General features: G+C 43.6%; 1 protein-coding gene across 1 annotated transcript in view; it reads left to right on the forward strand.

The window, feature by feature from the left end:
* The first annotated feature begins 6067 nt into the window (after positions 1-6067).
* PSPC1 (paraspeckle component 1) overlaps positions 6068-15528 on the forward strand; it is a 68560-nt gene continuing 59099 nt past the window's right edge. The window contains exon 1 of the mRNA XM_073662407.1: positions 6068-6561. Coding sequence (XP_073518508.1) covers positions 6184-6561 — 378 coding nt within the window. The 5' untranslated portion in view covers positions 6068-6183. The remainder of the gene's footprint in view (positions 6562-15528) is intronic.

Raw genomic sequence — 15528 nt, forward strand, 5'->3', positions numbered from 1 at the left:
TGTTTTTTTTTCGTAATTCCACGTTTCCTTCTTGGTGTTGCAATTTCAATGTTGAGGAGTATATAGTAGTTGGCCATTTTTAGTGGCAAATTTACTGCATGCAATATTTTTAATATCCACAAGGGAGAGCTCTAGTTCATTGATATAAAATGGATTGCTGATACCTTTCAATTATCATAATGATAGGACCAATTAAGTCTTCACCTGGCCAGATGGTTGGAAATGTAAAAAGGTTTTAGAGGTTTAAAACAGGATAAAGAAAGCTTTAGATGTAGAGATTACATTTTTTAATAAAAACTACTTTTGTATGCAAAAAAAATAAACTCACTAAGCATTTCCTTTGCACATACCCTTCGTTTGAGATTCAATCATACTTTTAGCTAAGCAGCTCTGCACCGAGAACAGCTATAAACTGTATTTTATAGAGTCTTTGCTGGTGATTGTTTTCTAGGAACTGTTCTGTTTACACCCAGCACTGCACTATGTACCAAAACTACACGTCAAAAAGGAAAAAAAGGGGAGGGCATGGTCCTAAACCCACAATAATGATGGCAATTTGTTGATTATTAGAATCCTTATTAAATTTAATTAAAAATAGGCAAAAAGTTAAAAAACATACATCCACTGAAAAAGTGGTGATATGTTACAGCAGGATAGGACAAAAAGAATTAAGTTTACAGTGCACATAAATGGGACAACATACACTGCTCAAAAAAATAAAGGGAACACTCAAATAACACATCCTAGATCTGAATGAATGAAATATTATCATTGAATACTTTGTTCTGTACAAAGTTGAATGTGCTGACAACAAAATCACACAAAAATCATCAATGGAAATCAAATTTATTAACCAATGGAGGCCTGGATTTGGAGTCACCCCCAAAATTAAAGTGGAAAAACACACTACAGGCTGATCCAACTTTGATGTAATGTCCTTAAAACAAGTCAAAATGAGGCTCAGTATTGTGTGTGGCCTCCACGTGCCTGTATGACCTCCCTACAATGCCTGGGCATGCTCCTGATGAGGTTGCGGATGGTCTCCTGTGGGATCTCCTCCCAGACCTGGACTAAAGCATCCGCCAACTCCTGGACAGTCTGTGGTGCAACGTGACGTTGGTGGATGGAGCGAGACATGATGTCCCAGATGTGCTCAATCGGGTTCAGGTCTGGGGAACGGGCGGGCCAGTTCATAGCTTCAATGCCTTCATCTTGCAGGAACTGCTGACACACTCCAGCCACATGAGGTCTGGCAATGTCCTGCATTAGGAGGAACCCAGGGCCAACCTCTCCAGCATATGGTCTCACAAGGGGTCTGAGGATCTCATCTCGGTACCTAATGACAGTCAGGCTACCTCTGGCGAGCACATGGAGGGCTGTGCGACCCTCCAAAGAAATGCCACCCCACACCATTACTGACCCACTGCCAAACCGGTCATGCTGAAGGATGTTGCAGGCAGCAGATCGCTCTCCACGGCGTCTCCAGACTCTGTCACGTCTGTCACATGTGCTCAGTGTGAACCTGCTTTCATCTGTGAAGAGCACAGGGCGCCAGTGGCGACTTTGCCAATCCTGGTATTCTGTGGCAAATGCCAAGCGTCCTGCACGGTGTTGGGCTGTGAGCACAACCCCCATCTGTGGACATCGGGCCCTTATACCATCCTCATGGAGTCGGTTTCTAACCGTTTGTGCAGACACATGCACATTTGTGGCCTGCTGGAGGTCATTTTGCAGTGCTCTGGCAGTGCTCCTCCTGTTCCTCCTTGCACAAAGGCGGAGGTAGCGGTCCTGCTGCTGGGTTGTTGCCCTCCTACGGCCCCCTCCACGTCTCCTGGTGTACTGGCCTGTCTCCTGGTAGTGCCTCCAGCCTCTGGACACTACGCTGACAGACACAGCAAACCTTCTTGCCACAGCTCGTATTGATGTGCCATCCTGGAGGAGATCCTACAGGAGACCATCCGCAACCTCATCAGGAGCATGCCAAGGCATTGTAGGGAGGTCATACAGGCACGTGGAGGCCACACACAATACTGAGCCTCATTTTGACTTGTTTTAAGGAAATTACATCAAAGTTGGATAAGCCTGTAGTGTGTTTTTCCACTTTAATTTTGGGGGTGACTCCACTGGTTAATAAATTTGATTCCCATTGATGATTGTTTGTGATTTTGTTGTCAGCACATTCAACTTTGTACATAACAAAGTATTCAATGAGAATATTTCATTCATTCAGATCTAGGATGTGTTATTTGAGTGTTCCCTTTATTTTTTTGAGCAGTGTAGTCTCGGTGTATGATAATATCTGTGAGATTTGTTGTCATAAAGTATACATGGAAAACATAATATATAGAAACATAATAGATACTAATGTGTCAAAGGAATTATGCCCAATAATATAAGATAATTTGCCAAGTGTATATAAACATATGCCAGGATCAGAAATCAATAGTATTGCTACTAATACAATATATGTCACAGAAGCAAAAGCAACATTAAAAGAAGGGAATCCATTATACCCATTGTTATACTTGTCCTATCCAGCTGAAATGTCCAGCTGGAGACCTGCCTCAAACCGCCCAAACCACAGGCAGCATGAATCAGACACTGGTTGTGTGATTAGATCAGATAGACAGGGTGGGCAGCAGTGTGAGCAGCCTCCTCTTAGCTCTGCTGGTATCTCCAGTATTAGATCAGATAGACATATGGTGGACAGCAGGGTGAGCAGCCTCTTCTTACCTCAGCACCTCTGCTATCTCCAGTGTTAGATCATATAGACAGGGTGGGCAGCAGTGTGAGCAGCCTCCTCTTAGCTTTGCTGGTATCTCCAGTATTAGATCAGATAGACAGGGTGGACAGCAGTGTGAGCAGCCTCTTCTTACCTCAGCATCCCTGGTATCTCCAGTATTAGATCAGATAGACAGGGTGGACAGCAGTGTGAGCAGCCTCTTCTTACCTCAGCATCCCTGGTATCTCCAGTATTAGATCAGATAGACAGGATGGGCAGCAGTGTGAGCAGACTCTTCTTACCTCAGCATCCCTGGTATCTCCAGTGTTAGATCAGATAGACAGGGTGGACAGCTCCTTTTTACTTCAGCACTCCTGGTATCTCCAGTATTAAAGCAGAAAAGCCACTGGGAGCACAACTACCTAGAGAAGGGAAAGTGTGGAGCTTCTACTGCGCATGTTCACAGGTACCTGTTCTCTTAACATACAGGACATATTTCTTTTTGTCAGACAGCAGTTATTTTAACCCCTTAATGACCAAGCCAAATTTTACAATTCTGATCAGTGTCACTTTATGAGGTAATACGCTGGAACGCTTTAACGGAACCCTCTTATTCTGAGAATGTTTTTTTTCGGGACATCTTGTACTTCATGATAGTGGTAACACTTCTTCGATATGACTTGCATTTATTTGTGAAAAACGGAAATTTGGCAAAAATTTTGCAATTTTCAAACTTTGAATTCTTATGACCTTAAATCAGAGAGATTAATATGTCACACAAAATAGCTAGGAGTAAAATACACTGACCATTTTATTCCTTCCCCGCACACCTTTTACCCTCTTCTGCCAAGATGTCCATTTGAAGCAATAAAGGACTGTTTTAATTAAAGATTCGGTGAGTGCTACCTTTCCTTTCTCTATGAATGGAACTGCCCCCTTTTTGGATTAAAATATAAAATGTAATAGTTCTGTTCCTTTTGCTCTGTATCAATGCCTCAAAGCCATACTACCGGAACCAGGCCTCCAGTCAGCCTGTAAAAACAACTGGTGGTGGCAGTGAGTAGTCTGGGGTTATCGTGGAGTAAGCGGTGATCTACGGGGGTATATACACACATATTCCATGTGTTGGAATCCGGAGCTGTATATACCATACGCTCACTGTTAGTTTTCTGATAACCGGCCTATTAGTGGGAACAGCCTGCGGTCTCCTCTGCTAATCGTTAGCCAATTGTGTAATTCTCGATTGTCGGATGATAGGGGGCAGCAGAGAGCTGTTTGCTCATGAGATCACAGCGGGTGGTTCTGCGTGACCTTCCCAACCTGGGATATTGATGATAATCCTTAACAGGCTGCCAGAAAAAAACAATGTGTCCTGCAAAAAATTAAAGGGAATCTGTCACCACTATGGCCCATAGTAGAGGTTTGATTGCAGAGTAAAGATCTTTCATCAATTCTATTCTGTACAGGCTTGGCGTCTGGGGGACGCCAAGCAATCCCCGCCTATGTGCTCATTATTACCCCAAATCCCCGCCTATGTGATTATTATATCCCCCCCTCCCCTGCACGTCACAGGGCCCTGTGACGTGCACTGTGCTCCCTGACTTCCCAGGCATGCACAAAGCGCCGCTCACATAGAGAGTGCTTTGCTTCCACCCGGCCCGTCTCTCTGTGCACTGCGCCGCAGGGTTCTATTGCGCAGGCGCCGGGAAGTGACAGTGACTCCCCGGCGGCTGCGCAATAGTGCACGAAGAGACGAGGCCGGGATGAAGCAAAGCGTGCTCTATTTGAGCGGCGCTTTGCGCATGCCCGGAAAGTCAGGGAGCACAGTGCACGTCACAGGGCTCTGTGACGTGCAGGGGAGGGGGGAGATATAATAATTAAGCATATAGGTGGGGATTTGGGGGAATAATAAGCACATAGGTGGGGATTGCTTGGCATCCCCCGGACGCCAAGCCAGTACAAAATAGAATTGACTAAAACACTTTTCTCTGCATTCAGACCTCTACTATGGGCCATACAGGTATGTATAGATTTACTTTTCTATACCCTGTATGGCCATAGTAGAGGTCTAATAACTCCAAAGTGGTGACAGATTCCCTTTAAGGCTGAATGCAGAATGCTGCAGATTTTTTCTGCATCTCCCTGGCAGGAAAAACGCATGCGGATTTTACATGCGTTTTTCCTGCCAGGTAGAAGCGTTTGTCAAGTGTTTTTGCATGCGGGTTATCAAGCGCTTTTCCAAGCGATTTTAGCATCACTTGGAAAAGTGCTTGACAACTTGGTCACACTATATAAATCCATGCAACCGGCATGGATTTATATAGTGTGACCAAGTTAATAGTTAAAAAAGAATAAAAATGGTAAAAAAAAAACCCAAAAAACATTATACTCACCTTCTGATGGCCCCCAGTCTCCTGTACGGTGCGTCCCGGCTTCCTGGTGGCTCACATGACGTCATTTAGTCATGTGACAGGTCACGCGACCGCCGATGTCAGCGGTCGTGTGACCTGTTACATGACATCACCGCAGGTCCTTTTAGACCATCGCGGAGCCAGGACACATCGTACAGGAGACCGGGGGACATCAGAAGGTAAGTATAATGTAGATTTTTTATTTTAAATCCTTTTTTTAACAGGTACTATGGTACCTGGGTCTGGAGGAGTCTCCTCTTCTCCAGACCCGGGTACCATCCGCACATTGAATCGCTTAATATCCGCATGTGCTCATATGGACATTAAGCAATTCAATGGCGGCATTTACGCTGCGTGTCCGCAAAAGTAATGGACATGCTGCGGATTTTTCCGCAATGATAATCCGCAATGGAAATTTCCGCATGTGCACAGCACATGTGGATTATCATTGGGGACCATGGGACACGTATTACCAAGCGTTTTTTAAGTGTTTTCGCTGCGGGAAATTCCCCCGCAAAAACGATTGAAAAACGCATAGTGGGCACGCAGCCTTAACCTCATGTGGGAACGTGGATAACAATATAAGGACAAGGTGCTCAAAGGAAATAAGAATGGCTAATATTGGCTTCTTCCCCCTGGGTTGCAGTGAGAAGCCCGCACATTAGCCCTCATGGCTGCCAGCCTGCACTCTACGTGCCCCAGCAACACTCAGCCCAATGCACAGGCAGCCGCTGCACTACAGCTCTGACGTCACAAGCCTGCAGACTGATCACTGCTTTACGTCTGTCGTCCTCGCCCTGATCCATTTTACCTGAGACCGTTACGAGGTATCAGAATAGGTTGTGCTCTACAGAAAAATGGCCGCCGCTATGACGCCAGCGGAGACGGAGGGGGCGCACGAACGCTCGACCTCTCGCAAGCGTAACGCCGGCTGAGGGGGGACTGGAGGCGTGACGTCATCGGCCGCAGGAAAAATTTTCACGGCGCCATTTTGAAGCTGCCTCTCTACGGTGTCAGTCGCCTCTGTTGTTGTTGTTGTGGTGAACGGCAATGGCGAACAGGAACCTGAAGCAAGTGCGCATTGAGAAAAATAACAATGGCAGAAACAGCGGCGACATGGTGTCCCCGCCACAGCAGCAGATGGTGCTGCCGGGGAAGGGGAACAGGCGCGGCGCGGAGCTGGCGGAGGGAGACCCGGCTCTGATGCCGCCCAGGATGGAGGAGGCAGAGGAAGAGCGGGGGGTGACCATCGATCTCAAGAGCTTCCTGAAGCCCGGGGAGAAGAGCTACACCCAGCGCTGCCGCTTGTTCGTGGGCAACCTGCCGACCGACATCACGGAGGAGGACTTCAAGAAGCTGTTCGACAAGTTCGGGGAACCCAGCGAGGTGTTCATCAACCGGGACCGGGGCTTCGGCTTCATCCGCCTGGTACGTGACGTCTGCGACTCTACGCCATCATTAACCCGTCACCGCCTGCGCCGGCCTCCCTGCCATTAACCCTTCGCCGCCTGCGCCCTCCTCTCTTGCCATTAACCCTGCGCCGGCTTCCCTTGCCATTGAGCCTTTTTCGTCCCTCCATGTCATTAAAGAGAACCTGCCATCACAATTTAGTATGGTTAATTAAAGGTATGGCCATAATAGTACTAATATACTGATTTAGCAGATACCAGTAGGGAAGAAATCTGCATTCTGGTTCTTGTTTAATGCACATTAGACATTTTGGTGCAATGTTGCACAATGGTTAGCCATGCAGCCTTGCAGCGCTGGGGTCCTGGGATCAAATCCCACCAAGGATAACATCTGCAAGGAGTTTGTATGTTCTCCCCGTGTTTGTGTGGGTTTCCTCCCTGTTCCCTGGTTTCCTCCCACACTCCAAAGACATACTGATAGGGAATGTAGATTGTGAGCCCCAATGGGGAGAGTGATGATGATTTTTGTAAAGTACTGTGGAATTAAAGGCGCTATGTAAGTGAGTAAAATAAATATCCTCTGTGCGTCGGGGCAGGATTGCGGGCAGGCTTCAGGCTCTGCTGCGGCCCCTCTGCGTTTGCACGAGCCTCTTTTTTTTTAAAGTTTGCGCTAGCAGCATCCTTGCCGCTGGCGGCGCTTGTTTATATTCATCTCCCAGTGGATGCTCAGATTGAGATCTTTGCTCACCATTGAGCCAAGGTCTGAATTTGCGCATGCGCTGCCACCATTTTGCTGAAGATGATCATTAACCCTTGATGATCTGCCTGGTACCTCTGATGTCGGCCGTTAGCCCTTCATGTTATTCACCCTTCACCATCTGCCTAGAACGTGACATCTTCACACCCCCCAAACACCCCAACGTCATTAAACCCTCATCATTCACCTCTGTGTTGAATGTCAGTACTTACGGTTCTCGGTTGTCAATGCAGATCCCAGTAGGGATAAATTCAGTAATAAGTGGTCTGGTTGTCCTCCATATAACATTGGTTGTACACGTGCGATTCTTCCCTGTGCGGCGTGTGCCCTTACAGCGATTGGTGCACTGTAAAACTATTGCATAGGAAGAATTGACCGCCCGCAGAAATCGCCGTCCCCTGCAGTCTCACAATATAGCAGAGAAGCCGCGGTGCCCTGAGCCATTTTACTGGTCAGTGTTGCCAGAACGGTCTTGGGAGGTCTTTGTACACAATGTCTTTTTCAGGTGGATCTGCTCCATATTCTACCTGAAAAAGCACCAAATAAACACTAAAAACAATGACCATATAAGCTGCAGTGTAGAGACAACCTGTATTCTGCAGACGGCTGCTTACTAGTTAAAAAGCTAAAAAAGAAAATCGCAGCAGCAAAGACTTTGCAAAATGACTGGAGAAACACTTCAGAAAAAAAAGTACTGGCATTTCCAGAAGCGTCTTCTGCTTGAAAAGCTCTAAAAAAAAAAAAACGTCCTACGCACACATCATTAAGGAATGTGCACTTGGTCAGTGTTTGCAGCAGAGAAAGCTTCTGCAAATCCCGGAGTGTTGGCAGGAAAAATGCTGCATAAAATGTCTGCTTTTTTATGCCTTTGTTTTGCCATTCATTTGAATGGATGAAAAAAAATGATTGAATTGAAAAAAATTATTGAAAAAATGACCAACTGTGGAATGGACACGGCATCTGTTAGGTGGATTCATAACTGGCTTAGTGATCGAACCCAATGAGTGGTCATAAATGGTTGCACATTCAGTTGGAAGAATGTCTCAAGTGGGGTACCACAAAGCTCTGTTTTGGGCCTCTGGTGTTCAACATCTTTATCAACTATTTAGATGAAGGAATTGAAGATAAACGGATTAAATTTGTTGATGACGCAAAGCTAGGAGGGATCGCTAATACTAGAGGAGAGAGTGAGAATTCAGAAAGATCTAAAAAAAAAATGGAACTGTGGGCAGCAACTAACAGAATGCTATTGAACAGGGAGAAATGCAAAGTCCTAAATCTGGGCAAGAATAATGAAAAGAGCATATACAGACTGGGAGGAGTATGGCTAAGCAACAGCACGTGTGAAAAAGACTTGGGTTTACTAATAGATCACAGACTGAACATGAGTCAACAGTGTGATGCAGCAGCAAAAAAGGAAACCACAATTATGGGATGTATTAACAGAAGTATAGAGTCTAGATCACGTGATGTAATTATCCCCCTCTACTCCTCCTTGGTCAGACCTCATCTGGAATACTCTGACCAATTCTGGGCACCACATCTTAACCACTTCCCGACCGCCCACTGTACATAAACGTCGGCGCTGCCTGGGCTCTGTGCAGCGCCGACGTTTATAAACGGTCTGTGGTCCTGCAGCGCTCAGGACCCCCAGGGTCCTGCAAGAGCTGCGGGTGCGGTGCAGAGCGACAGCTCTGACAGGGGACATCATCGGGACCTGATTGGATCATGTTCCAATAATGTTAACCCTTTTCTATCTTCTAGATGACGCGATCTATAGTGATCGCGGCATTTAGAAGATAGTGAGAGGAGAGGGGGTCGTCCACTTACCTCTCCGACGGCCCCCTGTTAAAAAAAATATCACAAAATAAATAAAAATAAATAAATAAAATATTAAACCAATAAATCCGTATATTTATGCAAAAACAAAAAAAGTACACATATTTGGTATCGCCACATCTGAAACAACCCGATCTATAAAACTGTCACACTAACTGTGCACACCGTAAAAAAATAAATAAAAAACGGAGCAAAAAACTATGCTTTTTCATCATATCGCCAAACAAAAAGTGGAATAAAATGCGATCAAAAAGCCAAATGGAAATAAAAATGGTACCGCAGAAAACGTCATCTTGTTCCGCAAAAAAAAAGCCGCCATATAGCTGTTTCAGCCGAAAAATAAAAAAGTTATAGCTCTCAGAATAAAGCGATGTAAAAAAAATATTTTTTCTATCAAATTGTTTTATTGTGTAAAGGCGCCAAAACATGAAAAAACTATATGTGTAATACTGCTGTAAACGTACTGACCCAAAGAATAACGCTGCCTGATCACTTTTACCACACGCAGAACAGAATAAAAAAAAAAACCTCAAAAAACATTTCCTGAATTGTTGGTTGTTCATTTTACCTCTCAAAAAATGGAATAGAAAGCGATCAAAAAATGTCACGCACCCAAAAATGGTACCAATAAAAATGTCAACTCGTCCCGCAAAAAAACAAGCCATCACATGACTCTGTCGGCCGAAATATGGTAAAATTATAGCTCTCAAAATATGGCGATGCAAAAACTAGATTTTGCAAAAAAAAAGCGTCTTTTAGTGTGTGACAGCTGTCGGTCATAAAAACCTGATATAAATCTGGTATCTCTGTAATCGCACCGACCCGAAGAATAAAGTAATCTTATCAATTATACCGCACGAGGAACGGCGTAAAAAATAAATAAAATAAATAAAACCAATTCTTCACCTGCTACTGATTTGTTTATTATGTCTCCCACTTACACCAGAGTTTCCGTGTAAATCTCTGAAATACGTGATTCAGACGGAACCCCTGACTGAAGATTCTCATTACAGGGAAATTGCACAACAAATTTCATGGTGCAATTTATCCTATTACCCTTATGATAATGCAAAATTAAGGGATGAAAAATGTTTTTGTAGGAAAAATGTGAAAATTTTATTTTTACAGCTCAATATTATAAACTTCTGTGAAGCACCTGGGGGTTCAAGGTGCTCACCACACATCTAGATAAGTTCCCTAAGGGGTCTAGTTTCCAAAATGGTGTCACTTGTGGGGGGTTTCCACTGTTCAGGCAAATCAGGGGCTCTCCAAATGCAACATGGCGTCCACTAATTATTCAAACAAATTTTACATTCAAAAAGTCTAATGGTGCTCCTTCCGAACCCTGCAGTGCGCCCAAACAGTGTTTTTTCCCCACATATGGGGTATAAGCGTGCTCAGGAGAAATTACACTACAAATTGTGTATTCCATTTTTTCCTGTTACCCTTGTGAAAATAAAAAAATTGTGTCTAAAGTAACATTTTTGTGAAAAAAAGTTAAATGTTTATTGTTTTCTTCCACATTCCAAAAATTCCCGTGAAGCACCTGAAGGGTTAATAAACATCTTGAATGTGGTTTTGAGCACATTGAAGGCTGCAGTTTTTAGAATGGTGTCACTTTTGGGTATTTTCTGTCCTAAAGGCCCCTCAAAGTCGCTTCAAATAAGATGTTGTCCCTAAAAAAATGTTTTTGCAAATTTTGTTGGAAAAATTAGAAATCGCTGGTCAACTTTTAACCCTTAGAACTTCCTAACAAAAAAAAATGTTGGTTCCAAAATTGTGCTGATGTAAAGTAGACATGTGGGAAATGTTATTTATTAACTATTTTGTGTGACATATCTCTCTGATTTAAGGGCATGAAAATTCAAAGTTTGAAAAATTGCAAAATTTCTAAATTTTCACCAAATTTCTGATTTTTTCACAAATAAACGCAAGTGATATCGAAGAAATTTTACCACTATCATGAAGTACAATATGTCACGAGAAAACTTTCTCAGAATCAGGGGAATCTGTTGAAGCGTTCCAGAGTAATTACTTCATGACAGTGGTCAGAATTGAAAAAATTGACCTTGTCACGAAAGAGAAAACAGGCTCTGGTGCAAAGTGGTTAAAAAAAAAAGACATGAAGAAACTGGAGCAAGTTCAGAGAAGAGCTACCAGATGGTGACCGGTCTGCAAACAATGTCCTATGAGGAACAGTTAGAGGATCTGAGAATGTTTAGCTTGCAAAAGAGAAGATGAGAGGAGACTTAATAGTTGTCTACAAATATCTGAAGGGATGTCACAGTGTAGAAGGATCAGCTTTATTCTCATTTGCACAAGGAAAGACTAGAAGCAATGGGATGAAACTGAAAGGGAGAAGATACAGATTAGATATTATAAAAACCTTTTTGACAGTGAGGGTGATCAATGAGTGGAACAGGCGGCCATGATAGGTGGAGAGTTCTCCTTCAATGGAAGTCTTCAAACAGAGACTGGACAGACATCTGTCTGAGATGGTTTAGTGAATCCTGCATTGAGCAGGGGGTTGGACACGATGACCCTGGAGGTCCCTTCCAACTCTTACATTCTATGATTCTATAAAAAGGCTGAAAGAATTGACATGCTGCAGATTGAAACTACTGGAAATCTGCAAGGAAAAAAGAAGCAACGTGTGCATGATGCTTCAGAGATCTCCTTCACTTTGCGACTACTCTAAACAGCAGGAGATATATGAGGACAGAATAGACCTGCTGTGCAGCTCTCGGATCCGTGATTGTAACGATGTGTGAATACATCTATTGTGCTTTATGGGTCTGGTGCTGGCCGATAAAGTCACACAGCGCACGGATGTGTGAGTGCAGCCTTATGGCGTGAAAACTACAGTGATACAGAAAATTGCAATATTCGAAAGACTTTTTGTTTTTTTGTACAGATATATAAAGTTTGGTGGGCCGCACAAAAGCATGGGGCCTTGTCCGATATTAATCTGAGTGTCGGCTGAAGCTCACCGTTGCAAGTCTATGGATCCATGAAAAAAAATCAGACATCACTTGGATACCATGTGTCTGTTTCTCACGGACTGTTTGATAGGAGAAACGTGAGAAACTTCCATCACTTTTTTTTTCCTTCTGAGAAAAACTGATGACTTTGATCAAGATCTCTTATGAAACTTGGACCGTTTTTTGCTAAGAGAAGAATCACTGACTTGTGAAGGAGCCTCATCTTGTGATCCCTCATCTTTGCTGTTGTTTACTTTGCAAATTAATATTTGCTGCTTATGCAATTATTGTACATGTTGGCTCTGGACAGTTATTGGATCGCTGGGAGGCAGGGGGGTGACCACTTGGACTCCCACCGATCTCGAGAACCATGGCTTTGAAGAGTCCCTTGTGACTGGAGCTCTGGTGCATCCTCTGAATATGTCACCAGGATTTGGCTACCCCATCTGCGAGTAGCATAATGGAGGAAGGGAGACCCTGATTGCAGTGATGTGTCACTTACTGCACTTCAATTTTTATTACAAACTTTTGTCCTGATGATTACTTGGGTTTCCTCTTGGTACTCTCATCTCCTCCAACACGCCAAAGACTTTCTGATAGGGAATTAAGATTGCGAGCCTCAATGGGGACAGTGATGACGAGGTCAGTAAAGCGCTGTGGAATATGATGGTGCAATAAGTAAAAGTATAATAATTATCTGATCTAGCAGCTGATTGGCAACTTTCGGTATACACTGCATAGGGAGAAAGTTGCCAGTCAGTGGTGGAGGGTGGTTGGACCACATGCCAGCAGGCCAACTAGTTCTCTAAAACAGTGATTTTACTAAAAACAATAGCAAGCAGCCCAGCAAATGACACAAACCTAGTGACAGATTCCCTTTAATGTTCCTTAAAGGGTTTGTTATGCAAATTGCCAAAGAGTAATGGTGGTGTATAGGGCTTGTTCACATGTAGCATTTGTTTGTGTTTTTTCATGTGTGGGGGGAAAAAAAGGTGGAATTTTACTGTAGCTGCAAAATTAATGAGACTTCTAAAATCTCATTCACACTAAATTATTTTTTTCCTTGCAGTTTTTAATCTGTTATGTGGTTTTAAAAAACACCTCTTCAGTTATTTCAGCATTTTTTCTGACCTCTTTCCCCACTGAGATCAAAATGGCTTAGCACTGAAAATGCATCAAAACAAAATGCATCAAAACCGTGCATAATTTCTGTTTTGACTTGCCGGCCATAGCCGCCGTTGTTCATGCAGAAAGAGCATTAAAAATGTTTGAACAATCTTATGATCACCAAACAAGCATTATCCACCAGTGTGAACATGCCGGCGGTCACCTGTCAAATGAGCAAAACCTTCATTTGTCGGGTGATCGGATTGTTTCTGTGAGAAATTCGGTGTAAAGATAAACCAGGCGTCCGCTGCCGGTACTGTGGCACCAATGGGACAGAAGGATTGTATCCGTTACCATCCTGTCCCATCACTGTTCCTTGGTGGGTTCTCATTGATTTGGCCCATCTGCACTTGTTATTAACACATTGACAAGCAGAAATTGGCACGTATAAATGCTCCATAAGGGTTATTGCAAAATATATCTAAAAAATGTAATTGCTTAGCTGTTAAATATGTTCCAATCGCAGACATTGTTTGGCATATGCACGGGACCAGCTAAAACAGGATCACATTTTGCTCTGCTGTGAATGGAGAGGAGGATCCTATGCGCTGTTCTCTCTATAGGGCTGTGTTCAGATGTAGCGTTTCTGCTGCATTTTTAATGCTTAAAAAATGGTCTACCACTAGCAGCAAAATTAATGAGATTTCTGTAATCTCATGCACATGTTGCGTTTCTTTCAACGTTTTTGCTGCATTTTTTTTACTCATTATAAGATCAATGAGAAAAAAATGCACATGGAGAACTGTGTTTTTGCTGCCAAGACACTGCTCATTTCAGGAATGGAAAAAGATGCTACGTGTGAACATACCTCAGGAGTTCACAAAATAGCTTGGCTCGGTGACCCGCATTCATCACACATTTGATATATCCTGTAAATATGCCATAAATGTCTGGCATGGGAATATACCTTTAAATTATTATTCCTACTCGCCCATTTCTGTAACAGGAGATGACCAGGACCGGTACCCTTGCATCTACTCATACCTGCCATGTGCCATCAGCTAGTATTAGATCCAACATCATCTGCTGCACTTTCCTGCGGATACAGAAGTGAGCGGAGCCGGAATAAGCCTTAAAGGCAACATTTTATATCGTAGTTATAGTGGGAAATTGTTATAAAAAGGCATTGACCCTTCCTTTTAAGGTTTCTGTTTATATCAGGACCATGGCTGCTGTGACGGACACTAACAAATCCAATTTACTACAAGGGGATGAGCGTGTTACATGGATGTGTGCTGTCCCTGTGCACCCAGGATAGCATACTCACCCAGGATAGCATACGTACCCATTGTAGCCAGTGCATGTGACCAGTTTTCCACACACGTCTGCATGGAGAAAATTATAGCATGCACTATGGTCCAATTTTTGGACCGTACATGTGCATATAAATAGGCAGCTCCTGCACTCGTCTGCCATGCGGACAGATTTTAGTACGGGTGTCCGGTCACTAGATATTGATGACCTATCCACTGGATAGAACATCAATATTGGATCATTGGGAGATCTTGCTGTGCATTACATTTTATGGGGTGCTTTTTCAAGTGGAATCTGTCTGAAAAAGATGTTGTGTGCACATACCCTTAGGGGGGAGCTCATCGTGCCTCAGAAGTCAGAAATGTAAAAAGACAATACTGATGGTGTTTGTCAGCAGGTTGTCTGATAAAGCAGTAGGATTATTTTGAGCAATCCATTTAGTTTGGTTTTCCTTCCTTCCTTCCACTTCCGCAAAATAATTGGTAGTGCTGCGTTTTTTTCCGCAATGATAATCCGCAGCCTAAGGCTGTGTGCCCACGATGTGTTTTTTTAAGCGTTTCCGTAGCTGCAGAAACGCTTAAAAAACGCATGGTAGAAAGCCTGCCATGTTCCCCAATGATAATCCACATGTACTGTGCACATGCTGCGGAAATTTCCGCTGCGGATTATCATTGCGGAAAAAAACGCAGCGCTACCAATTATTTTGCAGAAATGCTGCATTTTCGCAGTCATTGACTTGCATTAGAACGCGCCAATTCCGCAAGATTGCATCTGTACTTGCTTAATTGGCGCGTTCTAATGTGCGGATGGTACCCGGGTAAAGAGGAGAGGAGAGTCTTATCCACACCCAGGTACCATTAAAAAAAAGCTATTAAAAATAAATATATACTCACCTTCTGGCGGCCCGCGCTGCGCTCCTCCTTGCTTCCTGACACTTCGCGATGGAATGAAGGTCCTGCGCTGACGTCAGTCATGTGACGGGTCACGC

This window comes from Phyllobates terribilis, unplaced genomic scaffold (assembly GCF_046119375.1).
Source record: "Phyllobates terribilis strain yellow unplaced genomic scaffold, ASM4611937v1 Scaffold_2__4_contigs__length_985480577, whole genome shotgun sequence".
NCBI lineage: Eukaryota > Metazoa > Chordata > Amphibia > Anura > Dendrobatidae > Phyllobates > Phyllobates terribilis.